We start from the raw sequence: 11,876 nt of genomic DNA on the forward strand, positions 1-11,876 counted from the left end.
CCCGACAGGGCGGGGGTGACACTGGGAAGAAGGGTCCTACCACTTAGAGCCTGAGAGCGTGTGGCCACCACCAGAGCAAGTGTCCAACCCACAGCATCCCTGCAGCACAGCCAGGGCCTGAGAAGAAGGCCTGGGACTTACAAGGAACAGACTGTGAACTGCCCTGACATTCCAGAGGCACTGTTTGTGATGTTCCCGGCCACAGAGCGGGGTGATGGGTTTCCTTTAACCTTTCCCATTTTTCCTTATTCTTTTTAAAATTGTTGATTTAAATAACTTGCATTTGCTTTAAATTGTATGTAATGGTCAGTGGATCAGAGAAGTGCTCAGTGCAGAGAGTGTACCCTGGAGTGGGGACACCCTAGCCCCTGTCCTAGGTGACCACAGCAGGGTTGGGGGTCAAGCCCCCCAGGAATCCTGGGCCCAGCCTTGTTGGGGTTACAAGGACTCTGCCAGACAGGAGAGTGGAAGGGGAGCCCTCAAGGGAAGGGAGGCCACTGGGTAAAGGAAGTGGGAGCGACGACTCAGATCCTTTCGCTAGCCCACTTCACCGGGGTAGTACAGAAGCCAGGAAAGTTCCCCACAATAGCGGGACTATTCCCCCACTTACACATACAGGCTCTACTAGCCCTTGCTTCAGAATTCAAATTTACAATATTCCTGCTTCAGAAACCAAGCTTGATTATTTCTCTAGTTAAATATCTGCACTGTTAACAGCCTGTACATGCCTGCCACACCTGTAGTAGTATAAAGTCTGAATTTGCAAATGCACGTACACAGAATTCAGATAAGAATATATATGAGGGTGGAGTGTAATGATATGTCCGAAGCCGGCACTAATTCAAGACTGATCAATCCAAGCTCTTCAAATGACCAACAGGAAAAAATCACCATGGAGAGGAAGACAGGTGCTGTGACTTAAGCAGGGAGTGCTTTCTGAAGGCCAAAACAGGCAGGAGGACAGCCTGTCAACTTTCCCCAAACCAATTATCTGCAGATCAAAGACATGGCTGTGAGAAGGTGACTTCTTGAATATTTGGTTTTTTTAAACAAGTCACTTGCTTTCAGGTCTTCCCAATGACGTGTGAGAATGTGAAAGTGTCCTATTCCCGTGGATGTGTACATGTGAATGGGGGAGGGGAAATGGGGATGGCGGGGCTGCCAGTGAATAATGGGGTGGGGGCAAGTGCATGTCTGAATGCGGGTGTCCTGGCCCTATGGGGGGGGGGGGAAGGGTGCCACGTAGGGGGTCCTGGATGTCTGATGTCGATGTCTGACACATCGTGGCCCCAGTGGCAGCACTGCCTGGTATTATTAGTGCTGAAGCCGACACTGGGAGTTGCATCTCCTCCGTGGAGGGGGGGGGGGGGAATGTGGCTGGGGGCGCGACCCCCGCTGCCTGGCGCGGAGAGCCTGTGGGGGTGGAGAGGCCTGTCCGGGGAAGGATGTGCCGGGGGCGGGGAGCGAGGAGGGGAGCCTGCCCGGGGGAGCGGTCCGTGTCCCGGCCCCGGGGGGGGGGGGGGGGGGAGACAGACGAGGGGGCCTGTCCCGGCGGGAGGGGGAGGGGAGGGGCGGGGGCCGCCCAGGCGGTACCTGAAGTAGTAGACATCGCTCTTGCCGGCGCTGAGGCCCGACTTGCGGATCACCTCCTCCTTCTTCCAGCCCGGGGGCAGCGCGGGGCAGTCCATCCTCCCCCGTCTCTCCATGCACCGGGCCCGGGGCCCGACGCGGCAGCGGGGCGGGGCCTCGCGGCAGCGGCGCTATGGTGCCCGGACACGGCCGGGGCCGGGACCCCCTAGCGATGGCGACGGCCGCGCTCTCCTCGGCGTCTGGAGCCCGGGCTGCGCGCGCAGCTGCCTCCTCGCCGGGCGGCCGCTTCCGTAACTGAGCCTTGGAACCCGCTGTCATCGGCTCCCGAACGGGGTCATAGAGCGCGTTCTAGAGGGGCCAGAGCGGCCAAGCCCGAGGCCAGGGAGCCGGCTGCCGGAAGGCCAGAGCAGCCATTGAGCGGCCCTGCGCGGCTGCCCGCTGCAGAGGGAGCCTGGAGCGGAGCCGGGAAAGCTAGCGTCTCAGGAGTTGGAGGCGGTGCTGGAGCTCGGGGTGCACCCCCGGCTTGAAGTAGTGATAGCAGACACCAGATAGAGGGTTTCCGTTCCATCATCGGCCCAGGCGCTATAGAAAGTGTTCCAGCACCGCTGGGTGTAGGAAGCTAATTGAGTGATTACAGCAGCCAGCCGTGTCAGCACTGTAAAACTCTTCCTGGAACAGCCAGCGTGCCCAATGCTTGTGCTGTAGCGTTACCAAGTCTATCCAGATCAAAGCATGCATCCTAGAACAGCCAGAATTACGCAGTTCATAGCCCCGACTCTTAACAGGGCCATCAGTTGGTGGGGAGGCCGGAGAGGATGCTCAACAATTTGCAGCCATAGACATTAAATTCAATATTAATATACTGGGATTATATTTTGCTCATGATCACCTTAAAATCTATTTTACATCCTCTGAAATATAAAGTGTCACAATAGAAGATGGGGTGTTGGCTGACGGTTTATAACACTCAAAAATCCATGGTTTTTGTGCATTTTGCTAAATGAAAAATTTAAAAGAAAAGTTATGAATGAACATAAATAGCTTATTGTACATGTTTGGAACACAATTTTCCTTATAGCTTTGAGTTCACATGGAGTGTGGATAACCAAACTGCCACACAGTCAGGTGTGTATACTGGTGATGTACTGCCGGAAAAATGTGTCCCCTGATGGATCGTGTGTAACCCATAGTGCATATGCTTGCAGAGAGAAAGGGAGAAGCTGTTCATTGATTTACTTTACTGATTTCCTCTTTCCTCCTCCACGCCTGATTTAAACACACATACTTTGTCATTGTAACGATAACGGAGGAAGGAGGCAACATCATTAGGAAAACAAACATACTGTATTAGCTTTGTATACTGGGAACTTCTATACTACCTATTTGTTTTACTGTTACCACAGACAATATAGTTTTCAGAGTTCTGCTTGGTTACAGCATTGTTGGAAATGGGCTGGGGTGGCAGTGAAGTATCCTGCCTGAAGACTTTTAAAAAAAAGTCTTTTGCTTTTTTGTATGCCCTGGTTCATTTGAAAGTAAACACATTTGCTCTGCTTATTTGTATATATCACAGTAATAAATTGTCTGTAGAAGGGATGATTTAACAGAACCCAAGAAGTGAAGTCTATCACAGTTCAGTAGAATTTTATCATGGATCTCTTAGGAACCAAAAAAAGTTCACTACAAACCACCAAAAGTTCACTACAAATAATCACTGAATATATCCCACATATTCAGGACTCCATGGAGTTTTTTAAAGACCTTCTATGCAGATCTAATTAATCTGAGAAGTACTTAAAGCTCTATGGTGATGGAGGTGATAGAAAACCCAAAAATAGATATAGAGCTAAAAGTATTCAGACACAAGGGGAACTCGAATGTGAAATTGTAGAAATACTAACTGTGGTATATAACCTATAATTTAATTCAGCTTCTGTGCCAGATGATGGGAGGATAGCTAATGTGATCCCAATTTTTTTTAAAAGGCTCCAGAGGTGATCCCTGCAATTACAGGCCAGCAGGCCTAACTTCAGTACTGGGCAAATTGGTTGAAACTATAGTAAAGAACAGAATTATCAGACACAGATTAATACGATTTGTTGGGGAAGAGTCAGCATGGTTTTTTTTAAAGGGAAATCATGCCTCACCAATCTACTAGAATTCATTGAGGGGATCAACAAGCATGTGGACAAGGGGGATCCAGTGAATATAGTGTACTTAGATTTTTTGCCCTCACCAAGGCTCTTAAGCAAAATAAGCTGTCATTGGATAAGAGGGAAGGTCTTCTCGTGGATCAGTAACTGGTTAAAAGATAGGAAACAAAGGGTAGGAATAAATGGTCAGTTTTCAAAAAGGAGAAAGGTAAATCGGTACTGTTCACTATTTACCCCTTTTCCAGATGATTTATTAATATGTTGAAGTGGAAAAATTTGAAGATGATACAAAACTATTTAAGATAGTTAAGTCCAGAGCAGACTGAGAAGAGTTACAAAGGGTTCTTGGAAAACTGATGACTGGGCAACAAAATGGCAGATGAAATTCTATGTTGATAAATGCAAAGTAATGCACATTGGAAAACCTAATCCCAACCCTACATATAAAATGATGGGGTCTAAATTAGCTGTTACCACTGAAGAAAGAAAGTCACTGTGGATAGTTCACCGTGGAGTCACTGTGGATAGTTCTCTGAAAACATCAACTCAATGTGCAGCAGCAGTCAAAAAAGCTAACCGAATGTTGGAAATCATTAGGAAAGGGATAGATAAAAAGACAAAAAATATTATATTGCCTCTATATAAATTCATGGTATGCCCACATCTTGAATACTGTGTGTGGATATGGTCGCCCCATCTCAAAAAAGATATATTGGAATTGGAAAAGGTACAGAAAAGGGCCACAAAAGTGATTAGGGGTATGGAACAGCTTTCATATGAGGAGTGATTAATAAGACTGGAACTTTTCAGCTTGGAAAACAGATGACTAAGGGGGGGGGGGGATATGATAGAGGTTTATAAAATCATGACTGGTGTGGAGAAAGTAAGTAAGGAAGTGTTATTTACTCATAACACATGAACTAGGGGGTCACCAAATGAAATTAATAGGCAGCAGGTTTAAAACAAAAGAAAGTATTTCTTCACACAATGCACAATCAACTGTTTGCCTGAGGATGTTGGGAAGGCCAAGCTTATAACAGTTCCTGGAGGATAGGTCCATCAATGGCTATTAGCCAGGATGGGCAAAGATGGAGTCCTTAGCCTCTGTTTCCCAGAAGCTGGGAATGGGTGACAAGGGATGGATCACTTGATCACCTGTTCTATTCATTCCCTCTGAAGCACCTGACATTGGCCATGGTCAGAAGACAAGATACTGGGCTAGATGGACCTTTGGTCTGACCCAGTATGGCCATTCTTATGTTCAAGGGGGAGAAAACAGTTTGCCTAGACTTCTCATTCAGCCTTTTGAAATTAACATAACAGAAGATCTGTCGAAGTAGAGAGTCAAAAATAAGAACGTTTGCACTAGTTGAAGGTACACATTACTATCAATGACATCTTGCAGCAACAAGACCTAACAAGGAAGAAATTCTGACAATGTACAGTAATGTGGCAACAATCTAAAGCTTTATTCCAATGATGTCTTCACAATGGATACTTGGGAGAGAAATGTATTTCCCTAAATCATTTCCTAGTTTGGAGAAAGATACCTGTATGGTTTTCACACCACTAGAGGTCACCACAGGCCACCCAAATGAAACATGACTAATAAATTAACCTAACCTACTGGCTTCATGGTGGCTGTCTCTTGTGATTTTGTAAACTGTAGGTCTTTTGTACTGACTGTGGTTTTCCAGCCCAAATGGGCTATTTATAACTGACAGTTGCAGGGTTTCTTTTAGCAGTTGCAGGTTGTTATTTTGTGCTATTTTGCTGCCCTGCTTCCTCTGACCCTGCTGCTGGGGAGTCTGGAGGGAGCCTCCTGATCTGCCCTGCCGAAATGCCCCACCCCACTGTCAGGGTCTCTTGTCTCTGCTTTCCTTGGGTGATGTTTGTTTGCAGTGTGCATGGAAGATGTTGCTGCCCCTTAGTCCATCTCCCCTTTTCCCCCCTGCGGCCTGCTCCCGTGCCCTGTGCTCTGAAGCGCTTGTTATGCCCCTTCCCCCATCCCCATGGAGCTGCGGCTGGCTGCAACTGCTAGTCCAGACTGGGAGTCTCCTGATCTGCTCAGAGCCATGTGCAATGTCAGAAACTTCTCCCTGACAGAATTTGCTGCTTATGTTCCTCAAAGCAGGAGCACACCAACTGAGCATGCTCGGTAAATCTGCTGAAGCTGCTGCCCTCACTTGGAATCAGATTCTTCTGCCTGCTCTTGACAAGTATTAAAAGGGGGCAAATCGGAGGGGGCTGAGTGGGTGGGCAGAGTCTGAGCAGGGGGCAGAAATTAACTGGCGAGGGGGATCAAGTAGCTGGAGGTAGGGGCAGGAGAGAGGCAAAATCAGAGGGGGGATAGCAGGCAAGGTTAAGCCCAGGCGTGAGGAGCTGCCAGATGGTGGCAAAACCCCTGCAGGGGAAGGACAGGGAGGGGAGTATCAGTTACCCTGATGGGATAAGCTACCTGCCATGTGTGCAAAAACAGGGTTAAAGGCAGAGGGCTTTTTTATTTCCTCTCTCACAGGACAGACTAGGTCTCAGCACCGACTTCCTAGGGCTGGGTTCTTAAAGGCACAGGCACTGACTGCCTGGACAGGGAAGCTCCTCTCTATCTGATATACTGACGCGTTACAGGTTTCAGAGTAGCAGCTGTGTTAGTCTGTATTCGCAAAAAGAAAAGGAGTACTTGTGGCACCTTAGAGACTAACCAATTTATTTGAGCATAAGCTTTCGTGAGCTAGAGCTCACTTCATCGGACTTGATTCAGTGAAATATTTTACATACACCCCCAAAAACTGTGTGTCAAAAAGTCTCATAGCAATTCACAAATGTGTTTTATCTGCTGCGGTAACTCCCTGAATTGCACTCCTTTCCTTGTAATCCATTTGAAATATAGTTTTGCTCCTTTTAATTGTGTACTTTTAAAAATTACTCTTATGACTCTTAGCACTTCATCATTTACCTTTGTTATCTTTGTGCAAATGCATGTCATTGTGCTACTTAATTTTAATAGCAAATACTCATCGAAAATATTTATAAGTAAATAGTTGCTAGAAGTTTTAGCAATGCCATCTGGGTTTCTAGTATAGCACTTGTCCTATATATGCCTCCCATTGATATCAGTACGAGCTGTTCATATGTTCCGGAGGAGATTTAGGATAATTTGGCTGAAAATATCCATTTAAAAACAGCTAAAAGATTTAGAAAGGTAAGTTAATGGATGACTACAATAAAGGAAATGTATATTTAAACTACAGGATCCAACCTAATAGTTTTATAAAACACATTTTAAAAAATCTTTTATGTCATTAAGAATGTAATGCTATTTGGGAAAAGAATGAATTAGCTGTAGAATAACTCACTTGCTTTTTAAATTTAAATCAATCCAGCAAATGCAAAGACATCTCCATGCTGTCCCTGGTTGTAAAATGGCTTGCTCAAATAATGACAATTTAATATTGTAAAGTTGTTTCTTCCAGTTCATAACATGATTGAAGAACTTTTAGATTTTTTTCCCACCTTTCTTCATAGGTCAGGTTTTCAAAACCTTTTGTCATTTTTATTGCTCTCCTCTGGACTCTCCCCAATTTATCCATATCTTTCCTAAAGTGTGGCACCCAAAACTGGACACAGTACTCCAGCGGAGACCTCACCATTGCCAAGCAGAGTGGGACAATTACCTCCCATGTCTTATATACAACACTCTTGTTAATATACCCCAGAATATTAGCCATTTCACAAGTGCATCACATTATTGACTTATGAGCAGTTTATGATCCATTATAGCAGTGGTTTTCAAACTTTTTTTTCTGGGGACCCAGTTGAAGAAAGTGCGGAGCCGGTGCTTGGGGCAGAGGCAGCGCGCGGAGCCCCATGGCCCTCCTGCTTAGAAGCCGGATCCACTGCTGGCTGCTTCCGGGATGCAGCTTTGGAAAAGGTAGGCACTAGCCTGCCTTAGCTGGGCAGCACTGCCAACGGGACTTTTAGCGTCCCAGTTGGCGGTGCTGACCAGAGCAAGGCGACCCAGTTCCTTACATGCTGTGACCCAGTACTGGGTCATGACCCGCAGTTTGGAAAACATTGCATTATAGTATAATGTATGAATGGTGACAGTGACTAAAAATATTACCTAATGGCTTCAACGATCTCTGCTCATTTCTCAGTAGACAAGGGTTCACACATTGCAATGAATACTTTTAATTGTACCACTGGTGACAGCCTCAGAGATGCCAAGGATTGAGTGGACAGAGAAGAACATCAAACGAGATCCCTCTGCTTCAGGGGAGAGGCACATTAGAGGGGCAATGAGGGGAAGCTTGCACAGCCGCACTTTGGACATTGGATAAAATAAAAACCAATTAGACTACTCCTCTCAGTCCTTTTCTTTGAAATTTAACTGGATGCTGGGCTGATATTTGAGATCTGCCAAATTTCAGATACTGTGGACAACCTAGTGATTGATTTGGTATTGTATTGTACTAGCACAGCAGCACCTGTTTGGACCACTTTTGATTTCAGATCTAGTGCCAATCTCACTAAAAGTTAGGAACACAAAATATGTGATAAACAGTCTCTGAAGAGGAGGATCAGCTCTGCATTTAGCCTACCTTTATATCTAGTTACTTTCAGGAGAAGGCTTTGCATATGGCTCTGAGCATAGGACCCAAGGTGTTCATATATTTATGTATACAATGACCAGGTGAATGAAAACCATCTGACAGGTTTCAGAGTAGCAGCCGTGTTAGTCTATATCCGCAAAAAGAAAATCCTTGCAACAAAGTCTGTTGCCAACTATGTCCACATATCTATTCAGGGGACACCATCATAGGGCCTAATCACATCAGCCACACTATCAGAGGCTCGTTCACCTGCACATCTACCAATGTGATGTGCCAACAATGCCCCTCTGCCATGTACATTGGCCAAACCGGACAGTCTCAACGTAAAAGAATAAATGGACACAAATCAGACGTCAAGAATTATAACATTCAAAAACCACTCGATTACAGACCTAAAAGTGGCAATATTATAACAAAAAAACTTCAGAAACAGACTCCAGCGAGAGACTGCTGAATTGGAATTAATTTTCAAACTGGACACCATTAAATTAGGCTTGAATAACGACTGGGAGTGCATGTGTCATTATACAAAGTAAAACTATTTCCCCATATTTATTTTTCTCCCCTACTGTTCCTAACACATTCTTGTCAACTGCTGGAAATGGCCCACCTTGAGTATCACGACAAGGTTTTTTTTCCTCTCTTGCTGGTAATAGCTCACCTTACCTGATCACTCTCATAACAGTGTGTATGGTAACACCCATTGTTTCATGTTCTCTCTGTACATAAAATCCCCCTACTGTATTTTCCACTGCATGCATCCAATGAAGTGAGCTGTAGCTCACGAAAGCTTATGCTCTAATAAATTTGTTAGTCTCTAAGGTGCCACAAGTCCTCCTTTTCTTTTTGAAAACCATCTGTTTCACTGATGTTACTGCTTTTTTTCCCTGGTTTCTCTATCATTACTTTTCCCATTTCCCTCCCACTGGTCTGCTATGGTTTGTATGTGTTAAACTTAGTCACACTATCAAGCCCATCTTTCTCCTGGACTGGTGGGGCTGGAAAAGTTTTATTAAATTTACACATATGGTATTGTGTATTTTGAATGCTAATTTATCAGGGCTTTGTATATGCATTTACTGAGATTGTATACACCTAAATGAATCCAGCCCCCAAGGAATGGGAGTGAATGCATGGATTCTTAATGCTCTCGGAAAACTACACACAAACTTTCCTTAAATTACAAATCACTAAACCTATTAGTTCTGTGCTAAAGTTTAAGCAGACATCAGCAATATCTACATATACAAACTACTGTAATAATACCTAGCTCTTATGTAGCACTTTTTATCTGCAGAGTCAGAGTTTAAGGTCAGAAGGGACCAGTAGATCATCTAGTCTGATCTCCTGTATGTCATAGGTCACCAATACCTGCACATTAAACCCAACAATCGAAATGAGACCAAAGTATTACAAGTCATCGGAGAATAGACTAATTCATGCCACAGTCAGAATCGGAGAGACAAAGGCACACCAGTGCGCAAAGCCCCTCCAATAGCAGGAATAATGGAGGCAGAAAATCCTGGCATGTGACTCATACCTACATGCTGCAGAGGAAAGCAAAAAAAAACCCAATGTCACTGCCAATCTGACCTGGTGGGAAATTCCTGTCCAACCCCACATAGGATGATCAGTTAGACCCTGAGTATGTGAACAAGAACCAGACAGCCAAGCACCTGACAGAGAATGTTTGGTGCCACCTCATGGCCCTGGCCCATCTCACTCAGTTTCCTATCTCCAGCAATATAGATCTCAAAGCACTTTATCAAGGAGGTCAGTATCATTATCCCTGTTTTATAGATGCAGAAACTGAGGCACGGAGAGGTGAAGTGACTTGGCTAAGGTCACTCTGCAGGCCAGTGGCAGAATCAGGAATAGAATCCAGGTCTTCTGAGTCCCAGTACAGTGCTCCATCTATTAGGAAGTACTGCTTCAAGTGAAAATCAAATATTGTTACATCCCACTATTCAAGATAATATTTTGCCAATTAAGTAAAATTAATAGTTTTAATCTGTATTTGCTGGACACTGGTATACATCAGTCTTACATACAATTATGGTATGGGATTGATTTCATCAAGAGATTTTGTTGGTGTGGTATGCATTAAAACATATGATGGAGGTATCTTTACTACTAATTGTAAATTATAAACAATTTTTGTGTATTTATCTATTTTGGCTGTGTTCTGGAAGGTTCTTTATTGGTCATTATAAGATGCATTCTGCCTCCTACTCGCATTTAGTACCTTGTTCCACCCATAGTCCCATTGAAATAAAAATGCACACTATGGGATTAGCTGCAGATTTACGTACTACTCAATTTTAAGTAAATAGTGGGATTGAACCTCATTCTTAGAAGATCAGTAGTAGCTTAATCTCATTTTGTTTTATGTACACTAACTTTTAAGAAAAAAAAATGTTTTGCAAATCTTTTTACAGGCAGTTTTGTGAGGTGTATACCTACTTTAGAAGCATGCTGTATTATAAATCTTTTTCCATGAATGTAAGAGACTACTTCTTCTGTAGTAACACTCCTCCTGAATTGCATGTTAGTTATGAGATTTAAATTGCTAAGGGTGATGAATTTGTTTCTATTACTTTGTTAGATAAATGATAATCTTACAGATCAATGTTGCTAAATCTAAGGTTTGTTAACTGCATTTCTAGTATAAGCCACATCTATTCAGAGACACAAGTATTCCCATTACCAATAGTTTTCATTTTGTGGGACGTTTAATTGGTATTTGTCTATACGATTTTTCCTGCTTCACCCCCCCAAAATGTAAAGAAATAAATAGACATTGCCAATAAATAGAGTTGAGTTAGGAAGCACTAGAATGGAATCAATTGGGGAGAATGAGGCAGGAAAGAAATTAAAGCTAAAGCTTTAAAGCTTCTTATGTTCTATACTATTACCATTATTTTGTTTCACTTTCTTGATGGATTAAAAAAAGATACACATTACTTACTTGATCCAGTTGCTTTGAAAGTATTTGTAAAGCAGTGGTAATGTTTATTTAAAAATATAAAATTTTTTTTGAAGGTAGCTGTTAAAGGTGAATTGCAAAGGAAACAAAAAATGTTTGGTTAGTCTTTAAGTATAAAGTAGGCCTCAATTTAAATTTTGTTAAAGTCCCCTATTAAAACAGGAAAACTAGGATTCAATATTTCTAGTACTAAAAAAGCAGAAAATAGCTTTTTGGAAAAACTAACATTGAGGCTGTCTTGTACAGCATAAAGAGCACAATCTGTTTCCTTTGCAATCCATCTTCCATGCATGTGGGAAGCATTGAAAAACAGACTGTATGGCAGACCTTGGGTATACAAAATAAAGATGACTAACAGTTCCCTTTAGAGTGTTTCTTCGAGTCAGTTTTTCTGACACACCCATTTGGGCACATATCAGCTAGGGGGCTAATGAGGACAAGTAACAGATCCAGCCGGTCCATCTTTGTTGGAACCACTGTTACATAAAAAAAAAAATTAAATAGAAAGTTGATTAAGTAAATAATGTGCACACA

At 43.4% G+C, this 11,876-nt stretch overlaps 1 protein-coding gene across 2 annotated transcripts in view; it reads right to left on the bottom strand.

Annotated features, from left to right (window-relative positions):
• The window catches only part of MBD2 (methyl-CpG binding domain protein 2), a 53,735-nt gene extending 51,755 nt beyond the window's left edge, over positions 1 to 1,980 (bottom strand). Inside the window, exon 1 of one of the 2 annotated variants that reach the window (XM_075128371.1) lies at positions 1,594 to 1,980. In XM_075128371.1, the coding sequence (XP_074984472.1) occupies positions 1,594 to 1,908 (315 nt within the window). In that variant the 5' untranslated portion in view covers positions 1,909 to 1,980. The remainder of the gene's footprint in view (positions 1 to 1,593) is intronic. The other variant, XM_048850631.2, reaches the window with a different exon arrangement.
• Between the last annotated feature and the right edge of the window lie 9,896 nt (positions 1,981 to 11,876).

This window comes from Caretta caretta, chromosome 5, assembly GCF_965140235.1.
Source record: "Caretta caretta isolate rCarCar2 chromosome 5, rCarCar1.hap1, whole genome shotgun sequence".
Taxonomy (NCBI): domain Eukaryota; kingdom Metazoa; phylum Chordata; order Testudines; family Cheloniidae; genus Caretta; species Caretta caretta.